This window comes from Apium graveolens, chromosome 9 (assembly GCF_009905375.1).
Source record: "Apium graveolens cultivar Ventura chromosome 9, ASM990537v1, whole genome shotgun sequence".
NCBI classification, from domain to species: Eukaryota; Viridiplantae; Streptophyta; class Magnoliopsida; order Apiales; family Apiaceae; genus Apium; species Apium graveolens.
Genome location: NC_133655.1, coordinates 233,168,287 through 233,186,228, shown reverse-complemented (window position 1 = coordinate 233,186,228; position 17,942 = coordinate 233,168,287). Strand labels below are relative to the sequence as shown.

At 35.1% G+C, this 17,942-nt stretch overlaps 1 protein-coding gene across 8 annotated transcripts; it reads left to right on the top strand.

Annotated features, from left to right (window-relative positions):
• The first annotated feature begins 4,136 nt into the window (after positions 1-4,136).
• On the top strand, positions 4,137-17,335 carry LOC141684401 (uncharacterized). 8 transcript variants are annotated; one of them, XM_074489337.1, is made up of 10 exons: positions 4,137-4,527; positions 5,615-5,731; positions 6,023-6,130; positions 6,287-6,358; positions 6,813-6,884; positions 7,105-7,152; positions 7,243-8,610; positions 9,472-9,826; positions 15,060-15,104; positions 17,201-17,290. In XM_074489337.1, the coding sequence occupies exons 1-8, from the start codon at positions 4,494-4,496 to the stop codon at positions 9,528-9,530; spliced, it is 1,878 nt and encodes a 625-aa protein (XP_074345438.1). In that variant the 5' UTR covers positions 4,137-4,493; the 3' UTR covers positions 9,531-9,826; positions 15,060-15,104; positions 17,201-17,290. The 8 variants fall into 8 exon arrangements, with proteins under 8 accessions (XP_074345438.1, XP_074345439.1, XP_074345436.1 ...); XM_074489338.1 differs by lacking the exon at positions 17,201-17,290 and adding an exon at positions 15,633-15,672; XM_074489335.1 differs by lacking the exons at positions 15,060-15,104; positions 17,201-17,290 and adding an exon at positions 13,539-13,674.
• Positions 17,336-17,942: the final 607 nt, after the last annotated feature.

Sequence of the window (17,942 nt, the reverse complement as noted above, 5' to 3'; positions counted from 1 at the left end):
GGTTGAGATGAACCTTAGATATAGTCTTGGAGCACCATGGGGAGGCAGAGCGTCTTGATTACTCCCAAGGACGAGAGCTAGTTTACTTGACCTTGCATATTCAATTTATTTATATTTGTATAATTTGCCGACCCTTCAGCCATGGAGCTATGGATCGTGGATCCGTCGTGATAGAGAAATTTGTTTATTTCATCCATAAGGTGGAGGTTATGATTGAGGGGAGGGCCTCCGGTGCAAGTTCAAATTAGCTTGTACGCAGGGACAGACCATCAAAAGAGCTAGTGTAGGTGGTAGCCCGTGTCAAAATAAATTTTTCCTCAAAATTACTTGAACTCTTTATCCAACCCCTATGTAAATTCATTTTGAATTGTTCATTTACATGTATATTTTGTTTTTTCTTACTATTTATATCCTTATGGTTGAAATAAATAAATCTTTAAAATAAATAGTATTATAAAAAAAACTAAATGAACAAATATTTTTGTTTTTTTTAAATATTTAGACTTATATAATTTAAAAATCTATACTATACTATAATATCCAGAATGGAGTATAATTTATAATTTGGTTAACCTCTCGTTTTGGTTATCACTTTCCATCACAACCGTCAGATCTTTTTCATCAAATAATCAAAGTGGTTAGATCTAAATCCTAAAAATATACACTCTACAAGTTCTCAGGTTCGAATCTTGTTAACAACAAATATTTATATAATTATTTATAAAGATATATATAAATTCTCATGTTCGAATCTCGTTGAAAATAAACATTTATATTATTATTTATAAAGATACATATAAGTTTTAATGTTCGAATCACACCAACAACAAACATTTACACTATTATTTATGAATAAGATCTCATTAATCAGATGCTATTTATACAATTTGAACTTAACTTGAAATTATAATTATATAATCATTATTTATTATTTAATTATCTCTATAAAATTTTAATAAAATTATATAATTTATAAATGAAAATATATAAATATTAATTAAGACACGTGCATCGCATGAGCCTTAAACTAGTGTATGTTAAAAGAAACAACTGAAGACCAGTTGAATTATTTCATCGTACTCAATTAAATGAACAAGTTAAAATTATGTGTTTGGCTCCTATTAATTCAAGAAATAAGTAACTTATTGTATTACTAGTTTTTGAAATAATTACTTATTTTTTTTAAAAAAATAGTTAACATTCACATTTAAATTATATAATAATTACTTTTCTTTGAAATGTTTATATTAATATGAACATTTTAAAAAAATTATGTTACTTATTACTTATTTTAAGGTTTGTGAAACAGATATAATACTAATTATTAAACTTATCTATTGATTATATATGTACTCGGGGGTTCATGAGACAATTTATTCAATTGAAATGACAATCATGCCCTCTCAATTGTAAAATGACGGTTCAACCCTTATCTTCTATCTTATTATTAATAGCCTAACAAGGGGCAATATTAGTGAGACATTTAAGTTGACTCAAAAACCTTGAGCCATTTTAATTCCTTCTAAAAAATGAGTAATTTTATTATTTTTAAGTAAAAAATTCAAATTGGCCCATCGGCGTAGCCCGTTATCTTTTAGTTTCCCTTGTCCGGACCCTTATGCATCTGTGTTCTCCCTCTTTGCTATTGTGCCAGCCAAACCGTCGGTGGGGATTTTTCCTTAATTTAGAGGGTCGTTTCTAGAGCTGTGTTGTCGGTGTGACCTCAACCATAGGATTCTATAAGTTTTGGTTTTTTTAATTTGGGCCTTTATATTTGGTCGTGTATGTGCTTTTCGTATGGTGAATGAATCGTGCTCATGTGTATGAGTTTATATAGAGTTTTGCCCCTTGTTATGGGATGCTTTTATTTGAAGTTGAAATGCTTTGGATTTACAATTTCATCGAACCTGAGGTTTAGGTTTTAGCAAGTTAATTATTTGGCAGGGTAACTTTTCCAGGTACAATCCTCTACTTCACTTTTAAGCACCATCTAAAGGATATAATTATATCCAATCCAAGTGTGTGAAATCTCCTAACACTTTCATTAACATTTGCTTTCCAATTTTTTCATGCTAATGTTGAAAACAACTGTACCTCTAATGGGGTTGTACCATTACGCCATAGATGACCTATTTGCACGTTTTTTTCCTGGTGTTGCCTTAGAAAACATTGCAATAGCTCAATACATCTGTTAGGAAATGAATAACACACAGAGGGGGGGGGGTGAATGTGTTTTATTATTTTTGAGCTTTTCTTGATCTTTTATGGTTGAACAAAGTAAATTAAATCTTGTAGTAAAAATGTGTTCATGCAGAAATTAAGCTTGCAGAAAATAAAGAACACAAATCTTCAAAACTCACTTAATTTTATATTAAAATTAAGAATGTTTTGATACAAAATTGAGAGAGTTACAAGATATTCTATCTTAATTGTTACAACTGACTAAAGGACCAGTGTTAACTTTATAACTTAGTTAACTGATGGTTTACACAGTGTACAATAAAATATGCTACTAGCTTTTGTAAACAGTCACTTGTCATTTCCATTTATAGAAAAGTATATCTTATATTTCTGGATTAGCATATCTTTAGCATCGTGTGATTATCTTGATCTTCCTTTGTCAGTTAATCTTCACCATTGATCTTGCACATTCTTCAAGCTGCATTTTATAGACTTGTCAATCCAGTTGTTTGGATTGTTTGTTGATTGTTAATCTTGGATATTGAGCTGATCTACAATTTTGTACTTTGAGATTTTACCTCGAGATCTCCATTTGGTCTATATAGAACTTGACATCTCGATAAGTATATTGGCTTATCGAAATCTCTAATACTCCATAGGAAATTTGACTTATAGAGGTCTCTGAGTTCTCTATAAGAGAATTTGGCTTGTAGAGATCTCTAGTCTTCATATCTTCACTTTGACTTATCGATATCTCTGAGTTCTCTAATGGTTTACTGACTTATAGATAACTCAGAGTTCTCTAGTCAAATTTGACTTATCGATAACTCAGAGTTCTCTAGTGAATTTTGGCTGATCGATATCTCTGAGTTCTCTAGTGAAATTTGACTTATCGATAACTCAGAGTTTTCTAATGAATGTTGACTTGTCGATAACTCTGAGTTCTCTAGTGAAGAAATGACTTGTCGATATCTCCAAACTCCATGTCTTCAATTTGGGTTGTCGATATCTCTGTGAGTTCTCTAGTGCCTTTCCTGACTTCTCGATAAGTCATTTTGAGTTCTCGAATGACTTCTCTATAACACTAAATATGTGACTTGTAGAGATCTTGACTTTGAATATTTTTCCTAAAACAGATTTATTCAACTCCAAACTTCTTCATAATTCTTTTGAGGCATGATCTTCTTGATCTTCTTCTAGATAGAATTCTTAGGCTTGACACTGTTTATAGAAAAAAGACTCCAGTCTGCTCCTTTGACATTTTTACAGACTTTAAGTGTTACAAGTATAAAATACAAATTAAGATAACAATACAACTTACTTAGGGTTTACAAAATGTCTTAATCTTGTTTAAGTAGAGGCATGCCTTATATAACAACATCTTTGGTGTTGACATGGATGTCTTCTCTATTGCAACATATAGACCGTGTTGCCATAAGTGGTTGATTTTTTTTAATTTGAATTTAAAATTAAATTTATCTTTAAAAGTAGTATATTTGAATAAAATAGTTTGTAGAGTTTTTTGGAAAGTGAAAGCCCCATATATAAACAAATTATTCTTATATTTATAGAAATTGAAATATTTTATTATAATTAAGATTAAATGAAGTATTTTTTATAATTAATTTAATAAAATAAAAAAATTACTTGATATTAGTAAAATATTTTATAAAAAATAACACCATGTAGTACTATTACTTTTTCATAAATTAATTAATTTAATAAATTAATGATAATATTCATAATATCTGTGATTTAGACAACATTATAAAATTTATAAAATTAAAAAATGAATTGATGTGGGCTGGGCTGCTGAAAAATTGGATTGGGCCGCTAAATTTTAGACAGATGGACAAAGGCGGGAAGTGAAATATCCTTTATCTATATAATAGCAGAACACGGGGTAAAAAATCGTGAGTCATTTAATCCTGATTAAAAGACAATTTTACCCCCCTCTATTTGTCTATATTCTAGCCACCACTGTCTGAACAGGCCACCGCTGTCTGAACAAGCTATAAAGAATTCAAAGCTGTCCAAAAGGGAGGCTGATAATACATAGGATCGAAGGCGGGCCAAGCCGTAATTGTATCCACGGGGTTGGGGACTGAAAAGGTGCGGGTCAATCATCATCGCTTAGAGTTTCGGGAATCGGGGTTTTTTAAAAAACAGTCGAAGTACCACTCCACCCGCGGGGTTGAATTAGACAAAAATGGTGGCTTAATCTGCATCAAGTGAGTTATCTAATATTTGGGCTTCAAGAATAAAGAATTGGAAGTTGAAAATTTCGGCTTGCTTAGAATCAGTGAGCGGGTATGGCTGAACATATAAATCATGTAGGCGTGTCAGGTAATTGATGAGTTCTCTTCGTGCTTAATGAATTGGAAACTTGCTTTAGGACATTAGTTAGAAATTACTTATATATATGTGCTTCTACTATCCCGTGATTTCAGTTTTGGATTTAGAGGGCATAGGGTTTTGATAATCTTTTGATTGTATGTGTTCCTATTGGCACCTTTAGAGGTAAATGAAGTTTAGAACATTATTTTTATCTGTTGTGATTGTTTTCAGGCAGTCATTATTAACTATAGAGCTGAATTCATGTAATCTATTTATCTAACCAGTTAAGTGTTTGAGAATCGCCTAAGGTGACCTATATATTATTGTGTGCTCTCAGCTTATAAATTGATTATTATCTTTCCTCTTATTTGGCTTTCTGAGGTCATCTTATTCCCTTTATATTCACTAAGTTCTATTCAGCATTCTGTGTCTGTGTTGGGTTAAAGTTGGTTCAACAAATATGTTGCTATAGTCATAATGTACGGTGCAGGGGGTTGCAATGTGTGTAATCGGGGCTCGGCACTAAATGAGGACTCGATTGTAGAGATAAAATATCAATGTGATACGGGTTGACTAGCACGGACACCTAAAATGATTACATTGAAATGAAACCTTCATGACCAATTGATAGTTCACGAAATTGGTTTAACCGTTGTTTGATGTAAGTAAACATTTAGATTAGGTACTTTAACTTGGTATTTGCTGAAATTTGAAATTTGAGAAGTGATGTGCTAGCTTGGTACATATACCAGCTTTGGCCTGTTTCAGTTAATATGAACCACTGAAGGATAAAAATGCTCGGGTGCTTGATCTTAAATTGTATACTTAGCGAGTCGAGTATAGCAAGTCTTGAGTGCACATGGCAGCATTATATGGGGTTTCTTATTTCCTTTGTATGTTTGTGTAGCCTGGCCCTCCCACATGATTTACAAATTTAACCTTCAATCAATTCAGAATTGTAATATCGAAAAACCAAATCAAATTGGTCGCACAATAGGGACATTCGAACATCCTTTATGCGCAGATTGTTAGGGTAGAGGCAGTATTACAACTAAATGCGCAAGTTATTGAAACCGTTTATGTCGGCACTTGATAGGTAAAGACGATGTGGGTCCGGCTAAAAAAAGGGGTCGTCCTCAGATTGCGGTGACCGAAGAGGTTTTGGAAAGACGGAGGTTAGCAAGGCAAAGATATAATGCACGCCGTTCAAAGAGTGAGTTATAATAAAAGTTTTGTAATCTGCATTTTTTAACAAGTACCTGCAAATTCGCAGTTATATGCATTTCTAAAATTTTCGCAGGATAAATATAGGCTTATCCTATGTTGTTAGCTGTTGCGCATAATGTTAAAATACATAGTGGGTTCCCTTCGCTTAAATTTTGTCCCCCAACTTTAAATATAGATTAGCTTTCATAACACTATACCTCAAGACTTAAATAAAAGGGTTTTAATTACTATAAATATGATTTTATGCAATTAATTTTTGTAATTCTGTGACTGAAAGCAGGGGAAGGCCCTTCTAGAAAAAGAGGCAGGCCCAAGGGCGTCCACGAAGCTGTATTGAATTCGCAGAGCCAATCAGTGCCAAGGCTTGAAACCTGCCCAATAATGAGTGAGCGCATCCAATATTACATGCATAAAACTCGTGATTCTGCATTTCCATAAGTCGATTATCAAGAGCATGGATTAATACCCGACCAATATAAATGAGCCAAGTTATGTTCAATTGTTCTCATAAATTCCTATGTCCAACAATTTATTTCTACAGATAATAATGTGTCTGGGGCCTCTCACACAGATGCTGCATGGCCCCTCATTCCACCTACAAGCTCAACGCAAGGTAGCATCCATTCATTAATTTTTTATATGCACATTTACATATTGATCCTTAGACTTTTTATTTGTGGCTGCGGCTGTTTTGAATTTCATCCAGAAAACCAAAAATTGAGCGTAGTTCCAGGCATGATGGAGTAATTCGCACAAAAAACGTAGATATAAACTAGCCCTTTATACCTGCATTTTCTAACAATTGCCTGCACATTGTCCATCAAATGTTTATTCCTATTGGATTTACTAAATCCTAACATGATTCCACTTTTATGATTTAGCGTGCCAATTCTACGCATTACTATTTTCTATTTTTTTTATGCCCAAATATAGGGTAATGCTATTAGTTATTCGACATAACATTATATACTATAGATAGTAGCCTTTGTTTGTTATTGATTTATCATTATAACACCGTTTTAAAGATATCTATTTCCATATATTGTTGATCAAATTGTTGCAACCAGATGGGGAGCCTGCAGAAGGTGGAAAGGGGAACAAAGACCCTGGCTCAGCAAGTTGCGGAGGAACAAACCAAGGTATTACTGTTTCTGTGCACCTTCTTCCGTATGCATTAATTATTACTCTGCCGAATGGCTTCACTGAGATTCTCATGCAAACGTTGTCCAACTCTGTAAAATATTCTCTAAATATCTTTGCTCCCAAATTATAGTTAATTCGCGGATATGCCTCCCACTAAAAATAAATAGGTAGGATGCCTTTTTCCATGCTTATGTGTTAGTCTTCCATACTTCGCAGAATCACGGAGAATGCGCACATCCATAAATCAGAAGAAAAAAGATTTTTGTAAGACTTCAAGTTTGTGGATGATTGTTTCTTTTAATCATAGTGCAAATGCTCTTTTTAAATGAACTCGCCGTTGAATTGTCAGAACAGTGGAGTGCGAAACAATCCTCAATATCGGTATACAAGAAGAGATATGTGGTTTCTGCACATCGCACGTTTGGGCTGCTGAATTTACGGGCAGACATGTGGGTACAGGACCCAAGGTCTATTTAATTTGTTATGGTAAAGGGAAGGTTCAACTTCCTTTATTGCGTGAAACACCTCCAGAATTGAACTACCTAATAAGTGCAAACGGGACAAGATCAAATGTTTATTTTAGCAAGAGGCGTGTCTATAACAACATCTTTGCATTTTGTTCATTCGGGGGTAATGTTGATCATTCGGTTAATAATGGCAAGGGGCCATATGTCTTTCGCGTGTGTGGACGTACTTATCATAGCCTCGGCTCTTTGGTACCTCCAGATGGACTAACACCGAAATTTGCACAATTGTATATGTATGATGGTCAGGAGGCTGTGGATCACCGGTTAAGCTTTACAGGAAAGGCAGGGGAAGTGGATCCCACTAATGTCTCAATGTTGCAAGAAATGTTGGAGCGGGAAAATGCTTTAGTCGGTATATTTAAGCAGGCGCATGAGCGATTTACAGGCGCTCAACCCGAACATATTCACCTAAGATTGTTTGAAAGGCGGACCTCTGATGGTCGATTTCAAAATGTCCCAACTGCTAATGATTATGAGTTTGTTGGGCTTGTGGTTGATAATGACTTTGCTAATAATAGGGATATAGTTGTTGAGCATAAAAGAAATGGTCTGCAACATATCAGTGAATTACACCCTTCTTTTATGTCGTTGCAATACCCTTTGTTATTCCCGTTTGGGGAAGATGGGTATAGAATCAATATTAAACATCGTAATGCAAACAATTCAGAAAGTGAAAAGGACACGGTAAGTATGCGCGAATACTATGCGTTTAGGGCACAATATCGTGTTGCTGAAGGACATACTTTGTTGCTCGGTGGGCGTTTATTCCTACAATTTATAGTTGATGCTTGGTGCTCAGTGGAGCGTGTCAGACTGGTTTGGGTGCAGAGGCATCAATCTATCATAAGATCGGATCTTTATAATAACATTGTAGATAGCCTAAGACGCGGTGATGTGGATGCCACAGAGGTAGGTAGACGTGTGATTTTACCGTCAAGTTTTACTGGTGGCTACCGATACATGCAACAAAATTTTCAGGATTCATTAGCCGTCTGCAAAGAATATGGACATCCCGACCTATTTAGCACTTTTACGTGTAATTCGAAATGGGATGAAATTGAGGAGGCTGTTCGGGCTTCTGGATCTCACAGTGCCTCTGTACGACCTGATATTGTGGCCAGGGTCTTCAAAATGAAGCTCGATGCTATGCTCAATGACTTCACCAAAAAACATGTTTTAGGGCGTGTGCTCGCAGGTATATTTTTTCTTAGTTTATGATTGCTACCACTACTTGACTTTGAATATGTCAGGGCTATATGTTTGTTTGGTTACCAAAACATTTGCCTACATGAATTTAACATTCAGGTTTTGACAAACATAAATTCATGTAACCCTATAATTAAAATACATCAATGAATTTATACTAAAAAATATTAAACTGTTTGAATAGTAGCGCCACATGCTAAAGTTAAATCTCGTCATAATACGAACTTGTAAACCAGAGAATGAAACCAAAACGTTTAAGAGGAAGCTCCTTACCATACAGGCAGATGTAAACACATATTTAAACTTAATTCAGAAACTTGTGTACTACCTCATATTATAGTACCTAATTACATGCTTCTGCACCGTCCCCTTTTAATATCTTTTAGGCAGTTGAGTTTTCTAATTGATGACCATTATCAGGTGCTTCAGGTTTTCTACAGTCGAAGTCTGCTGAGAACTTTTTTGCACTTAAGCCTTAACATGGTTTTTCATCACAGTGTTTTCTTTGGAGATAAATGTCAACCATAAATATCAAGGTGTCCATGTCCATGTGCGGCACTAAAATGTAAAACTAACTGTGGCCATGTAATTTAATAGACCTTTTATTACTTTATAAATTTGGTGCAGTTGTTTACTATGTTAACTTCAAAACTTTTATAAATCCGGTTAGGAATCCTGATTGGTATGTTAATTACAAACTCATTCAGCATTAAGCCATAAATAATTTATAGTACTGTCCTTTAAACTCCAATTATTGACATAAAATTGTCCATATAGCAGTATGTTTCAATAACAGCGGGTCCCTAGCAGTATACACACATTCTTACCTTTGTTTTATACTGAATTGCAGTGGTATACACAGTGGAGTTTCAAAAACGGGGACTACCACATGCTCATATTGTATTATAGTTGGCTGCTGCAGACAGGTTGTTGACTCCAGAGGACATTGATAATGTCATAAGTGCTGAAATTCCTGATAAGGAAGCAGATCCAATAGGGTACAAAACAGTTTCCCAACTCATGATGCATGGACCATGTGGACCTACAAATCCAAAATGTCCTTGCATGTCAAAAGGCCGATGCACAAAACTTTATCCCAAATCTTTCAACGATAAAACGGTTGTGGATGCTGACGGTTACGCCTTGTATAGAAGGAGAGATACAAAAGTAACAGTGGAGTATAACAGAATACATTTGGATAATAGGTACACACTTTTCTTCGACATAATATTTTCAAGCCCTGAAAGAGTTTCGACATCAATATGACTACTTTAATCTTTTACATGTCAGTGTGTTTAGAACCCACATGCCTTTCCCTTAAAAAATGGCATGCACATATATCCATAGGATCAGTAATATTGCTCATTTACCTAGATTAAAGTGTAGGAAACCCCTGCCACTTCTGCCACCCTCTGAAAGTGATTGCATGCTTACATCTTATTGTACTCTGCATTATTAACTTTAATTAGAACTCACTCTTTTAACTTTCAATCTTCATTTTCTTTCACTAATAAAATCAAACTCCTTTCGACTAACGAGTTTGGGAAAGCTATATATAAATACATAGATGTGTTTGTGGTCATTCATATTACTTATTGTTAAATGAATGCTAACAATCACTATCATCCTGAAACATTGTTTAACTATTATTTTTATGCATTTTTTTGGTAGTAGTATGTAATTTAAAACGTGGTTGCATCATAATCAACTATGAACACTGTGCCATATCAAACACTCTTCGTAATATAGATTTATAAAATAGATGTTTACTATATATATTCCAACAAAGTTTTCAAATGACGGACCAACATTTGCAGTTATTATAATTTGCTTATTCTGTAATGTTGAATATAAAAAAATAATAAATAAATTTTATAAAATGTCTACAATTTAGTAAGTTCTTTTTTTAATGGGTTCCTTTCTATCGTTAGACATGTTGTCCCATATCATCGTGGATTGTTGGTGAAATATCAAGGGCACATAAATGTTGAATGGTGTAACCGGTCTCTCTCTATAAAATATTTATTTAAATATATTGGCAAGGGTCCTGATACGGCAACTGCACGCTTAGAGAACGCTAACCAAAATCTCTGTAGCAATTGTGAGAGTTCATCGACTCTTAAAACTTCAAGTTCAGATGAAGTGAGCAATTATCTTTCATGACGATATGTTTCGGCAGCCGAGTCATGTTGGCGTCTATTTGAGTTCCCCATTCATCACAGAGAGCCCTTTGTACAACGACTGTATTTTCACTTGGAAAATGAGCAGGATGTTAGATTTCGTGACAACGAGACATTGCCTGAAGTTGTTCGCAGAGTTGATCCTGATGGCACTATGTTCATTCAATGGATGTTATCTAACCGATATGACAACCTCGGTCACAATCTAACCTTTATCAAATACCCAACAAAGTTCTGATGGGATGCATCTGCTAAACGTTGGTTCCGTCGAAAACAAAATATTGATGTAATTGGGCGTATGGTTTATGCGCATCCTGCCTCTGGTGAACGATTTTACATGCGCTTGTTGTTAAACATTGTCATTGGGGTCAAAACGTTTGAAGAAATCAGAACAGTTGATGGGATTGTTTACTCTACCTACAAAGAAGCATGATTTCACAGAGGCTTGCTTGAATCCGATAAGGAATGGCATATTGCACTTACAGATGCCTCCCTATGTGCCAGTGCCTCTCAACTTTGCGATTTGTTTGTCACTTTATTAGTTTTTTGCGAAGTTAGTAACCCCTCAGAACTCTGGGCAAGCCACTGGGAAAAAATGGCTGACGATATTGAATACAAACGGCGTAAAATCACAAATTTTCCAAAACTGAAAATCAATATTGCTGACAAGGAGATGCTAGCCCTTGAAGCAATAAATGAATTGTTAAAGCAATATGGTAAAAAATTGGCTGATTACCCAGGTTTGCCAGAGCTAAATACTGTCTCCACTTCTAAATATAAAAATGAATTATTATTGGAGGAGATGATGTATGATCGCGAGCAACTTCGTTTAAAAGCAAATGAGGCCGTACAATGCTTGAACCAAATGCAGCGCATCATTTTTGACCAAATTGTGGAATCGGTGGACAAGGATATAGGAGGATTTTACTTTGTGTATGGCCCTGGTGGAACTGGAAAGACCTTCTTATGGTCCACAATTATAGCCAGAGTAAGGGGTGAGGGAAAAATAGTGCTTGCTGTTGCTTCATCTGGTATTGCTTCACTCCTGATTGACGGGGGCAGAACAGCTCATTCACGCTTCAAAATACTGATTGATGCCGACGAATTTAGCTGTTGTGACATCAAACAAAATACGTTTCTTGCGGAGCTAATATGCAGCACAAGTTTGGTCATTTGGGATGAAGCTCCAATGACTCATCGTTTTGTATTCGAAGCTGTTGATCGCACATTCAGAGATATACGGTCCAAGGTTGACCCAAATGCCGGGACCTTGCCATATGGTGGCCTGACTATGGTCTTGGGTGGGGATTTCCGACAGGTTTTACCTGTCATTCCAAAAAAGGGCCGCGAGGAAATAGTGGCAGCCAGCATTAGCAAGTCACGGTTGTGGCAATACTGTAAAGTATTCACTCTACGTGAGAACATGAGGATTGAAAGGAATGTCCCAAAAGTTACAATCCGTGGTGAGAAAGTGCAATTCAGAGATTGGGTGTTGTCATTGGGAGATGGTTTGGAGCAAACAATTATAATTGGAGATGACCCGGAGCCATCATGGATAACATTACCCGATGAGGTACATATTACACGCCCTGCCTATCCAAACTTAAACACTATCATTTTTAAATGGGTGCTAATAACCAGGAATTTATCGAGTTGTTCCATTTATCAAGTCACTCTGGCACACTGCAAACATATATATACTTAGATTACGTATATTCGGGTTATATTGTTATAAACATTCCATTACATATAACGATTAAATCAACCAAATTAACAGCAGAAACTAAATAGCATACTTTCCATTCTCTTATTGGTGATAGAAAATCCACATATCTGCCCTCCTCGTGTTTAATTTAATGGAAATTTATTTGTGATAATCAATGTGTACCGGTTCCTCATATAGCAGTTTATGTTAAGTTTCATAAATTGCTGGAGGGTTCCTCTCGTGCCCTTCAGTATATAGAGCTTTAGAGCATACTATATGTATGAATAACACTCTTTATGGGGTACTGCATTCAAGATGTCGGAGCAACTGTATTTCCTCTTGCGGTGCACGTCTTACCAATAATCCCTACAACGCTTCATGTTGTTGTCAGTAATGGCCCCCATAAGATAGGAGCAAGGTTGTACGCCAACTACTATTATGTATAGCGAATCTTCTTGTTGGTCTAATTCTTATTAAGACACAGGGTTGCCAAATCTACAGAAGTTTCAAATTTTGTTGGTTATGGTGTAGTGTAGTTCGGTTCTTGAAAATAATATCAGAGGTAATTGATAGTTTGAATTATTGGAAATAAGTTATTCATGCTTATCAACCTGGTGGCATATACAATACAAAAGGGGGGAGGTCTGGATAGTACTATTGTTATTGTGGGGATTGGAAACACGAAGCCTGAAAATTGTTAGAAAAGGTGTGGGAACAGACCCTTATGTTTTTGTTTGTCTTCTCTAGAAATACATCCTATATTTTCTGTTCTCTCTATCGGTATCTATGTTTCAATGGATCATTTCATGTAAGTTAGTTGATTCATATTGAACTATGTTATTAATATTTTTCTTGCTATACCACATACATTACTTGTGAGAGAATAAGATCAGAACCTTTTAAATTACAATATTTGATTTAACAGAAATTAGTGTACCTGCATTAACCCCCTATTAACATAAATTAATTCTTAACGTAGTAAATCGGCCTCTTAAACCATGGTAACCTAACATACTACAAAATGTTTTACAGGTCCTCGTCAATTATTCTGATGATGCTATTGAGGCAATAGTCAATGAAATCTACAAAGACCTCCATCACAGACATGGAGATGTGGAATATCTACGTAATAGAGCTGTATTGACACCCCTCAATGAACATGTTGACAACATTAATGTCACTGTTTTACGCAGACTTCCAGGGGAATTCAAAGTCTACAAGAGCTACGATAGTATTTGTAAAGGTTCGTCCACATCAGAGGCTGACGAGGTGTTATATCCACCCGAATATCTAAACTCACTAAAATTTAGTGACATGCCAAATCATGAAATTGCGGTTAAGGTTGGTGCACCAATAATGTTGTTGCGTAACCTCAATGCCAAAAAGGGGTTGTGTAATGGCACCCGCCTCATAATCACTCGATGCTACCCGTTTCTAATCGAAGCATTAATTATAATGGGTACCAGGATTGGCGATACAACATATGTTCCTAGAATAACAATGTGCCCAGTGGATAAGACAGTGCCGTTCATCTTGAAAAGAAAACAATTTCCAGTTGCAGTATGCTATGCAATGACCGTGAACAAAAGCCAGGGACAAACGGTTCAGAATGTGGGCTTGTACCTTCCAGACCCAGTATTTGGGCACGGCCAGATGTACGTCGCAGTTTCTCGCGTTACTTCTCCAAATGGGTTAAAAATTGTTACGGTTGATGATAACGAGGTCACCAAGGGTTACACCAAAAACATTATCCACCGTGAGGTATTTGATAATCTTGTGTAGTCGTTGTCCCTATCAGGGATATCAAAATTCGTGACAGTTTTCTGCATTGTTACAGATTCTTAGGTATGGCAAAATCACTATATTTGGTATTTGGTTTCGAGATAACATGATTAGTGACTACGTGGGTAATTTTATTTAATTAGAGTAAGACAAGGTGCAACAATTTAGAATGTTTGCTCAGTCAATCTATTAGCCTGTAGTCAGGATCGTGGTGGGTTGCCCCTTGCTTAGCTTCTATCAAACTAATTTCACGGTATAGATGATAATAGTAGTGCTGCATCTGTAAACTGCATTATAATCTAGACGCCGAAAAGTTGTCTTAATCAACACGTGCTATAAAAAAGCAGGTGTTTTACGACATATTAACATTGCACATAGTAGTTCTAGGTCCTCTTAAATTCTTATGAGGGCACCTATTCCTCCTTTAAGTTATATAGATGGAGGACTTTTACAATCTTTAGGTAATTGTATCCTCACCACAAAATCACCGCAGTACAACATGGAAGAAACTTATCTCACTGAAAACGTGAATAGCCCCCGCTAGCATTGGTAACAAAATTTAGTCCTTTGTATGGAAGGGATTTAAATTCTAGGCATAACATTTCATTGCCATTGTCCATACCATAGCTGCACCTAGCATTTCTTTTATTTCTTAATAAATTTTGACACAAGTATTTCTGTTGCATTACCTAATATTTTCTTTCTATTTATATTTTTCCACAATTGTTTTGGTTGCATTACCTAACCTAAATGCAATTGAAATTCCTTTAGGACAACTGCTTATGCTGATGATGGACTGGTTTCTGAGGAGGAAAGGTCAGTTCCTTTTTCCGCAATGGGTACAAAATCTGATACAGATTTCATACGTGTCACTAATTATTGGAATTGCATACACTTTAATTTATTTCATAATTTTGTAGGAACATATCAACTGTTGAGAATCTAATAGAGCCTATAACAGACTTACCTAAACTTGCATTAGGAAGCACTATAGCTCCTATCAAATGCACAACCAACTAACCCTTAGAAACAGACTAAACCAGTATGCGCTGATACAATAAAACTAATATCATTAATTTACTTATCGGATCAATTAATGACACCTACAGGTGACATTTGCAGAACAAAAATGACAGACCACTACCCATTATCTAATAGACCTATTTTCAAACTCCAACAAAATCATAAACTGTTATTTTAAAACAAACAAACTACTTTCATACACACCAAAAACATTTAGCATGAACTACTTGAAAACATATTTGTCATCCTAGCAAGACTGCAGAACAAACACTCATCGGTTGACGGCATGTTATTGAGCAATGTTAGTTCTGAACCACCCAGGTGAATCGCACATGCCACTTCAATATCAAGTTCAATTGCAGCGTATGGCCCGAAGATAATTCAGAGCAGGAATTATATCTCTTTCATGGTGAGGAGTGTTATATATAGCAACAAGAGTTTGTAGTGTAGGAATTTTTTGATTTTTCCTGCAAAAAAATCTTAAGATATAATTAGCAACCATCGATAAGAAATGACCCTCAGAGGTCAAACAGTCAAGCTCAAGAAAATGGTCATTAATGCATCCAACACCGGAAATAATACTCCTGCATTGTGTATACATTATAGCATCATCAACCACCAAGTGGTTGCTGATATCGAAAAATCGCTCAAAACAAGCAATATCACGAACACTCCCGATTTTTCCAAACTTATAAAGCTCACGTAAAGGAAACTCCTTCAGCAACCGGACTATAACAACAGGTCTTTGCGCTTGTGCCCAAGCAATAAAAAAATTGAAAAAATCTTCAAAACCACCCGCTAACATTAGCTGCATTATGGTAACAATCATAGTTGTGGGCAGGCTTTGGAGATTGGTACTACTACGCTTCATTGTATTAAGAAAAAAATTGCTGGGAAAAGAAAGTATAAAGTGTATAACTCTGATACAGGACACTCATCAAACAAGATGGATAAGTTATGATGACAAACATCATATATATATGTGCAAAAAATAACTCATTAAAATATACAATTATATGACTTTAAATGCATGCATTAATATTCATCAGTTACACCCGCTCAATTCAGATTATATTCATCCTATCAGTTGTAAAAGGCCCTTAGGATACCAAGCTCCTGTATTTAACCCACATTACTTAGCAATTTATTTCTGACGTTCCAAGAAGCTGCCAAACTCCTTTGCTTTAGCTTTTAGTATAGTACAAATATGGGGATAGAGCTTGACATACAACTCTTCGTCTGACACAGATCAAACCTAACTTATACATGTTGATTCAATTATGTCATTACATGAATAAATAAATTAACTCGCATTCTTTTTTTTTTCTTATGATTTTAATTTTTATGTTGATTCAATTATGTCATTATATGAATAAATAAATTAACTTGCATTCTTTTTTTCCGTATGATTTTAATTTTTATTGTCTGAATATTTCTATGTAACTATTTACAAATCCTGTCTCATATGGATATATTTTTACATCTTAAATTCTTTAATAATTACTACTAATTTAATTTCACATACATATAAATAATCTATTTAATTTTTGATGTTTTCAATATTATTAAATTTGGTATAATAATATATGTAAGTATATACTAATTTGTAAAATTCCGTTAGTTACTCATCATATTTTACTCATCCATACTGAAAGAATATAAAACATTACAATATTGGAATATAATTTTTGTTATTAGTGATTTTGCTTTTGAAATTAATTAAATATATGAAACCAGCCTTTAAGGGCATAAAACTTAACACATTAGATGCAAACACATACAATACAGTTCTTAAAACATTAATTCAAATGCTACACCATCGGCCGTTTCTATTTATTTTAATTATCTCATTACACACCCTTCATTCAGCCCTTTTCCTATTCCTGCAGTTACTACCCCCTCTGTATATATAAAGGACAGATTGGAATTATTTGTCATAGAACACCCTCCCGCTTACAGTCTACCAGCATACAGTACACACTCAATCATGCCTCAAAGCACAATGATATCAGCTTTAACATCCAACATGGAAAATCACACAATTCGTGTTCGTGTTGGCCGGATATGGGAAGCTATTAACAAGAAAACAAAGTTGTTGTTGTACACCAATATCATCTTACTTGATGAACAGGTATGCATTAACCTTACTGCTATTAATCATATTAACATGTTATGGTGGAAATGCGATATGTCCCCAAACTAAGAAAATTACTCATATGCTATTCCTGGATATAATTGTTTTGTAGGATAACCATATCTTGGCAACCGTTCGAAACAATCAAAAGCAGGTTTATTTACCCCTGCTTAAGGAAGAAGGTGTCTACAACATCTCCAACTTCAAACTTGTACCAGCGCCTGCGTTATACAGAAGTGTTGACATAGACCTTGCAATCAGCTTCTATTACAAGACTAAGATCGAAGAGAAAACAGACATGAACGAGATTCCCCTTTACAAATTCGAACTCCAACCTTTCGACAGAGTGAAAAACTTGGTTGGACAGGTCAAATGTCTCATAGGTTAGAGCTAAAACACATATTACTTATTCGCTGCATGTATACGATAATAGATGACTAATCATATGCTTTGTCAGATGTAATTGTCATGGTACTCAGTTATGGACAAATGGAAAA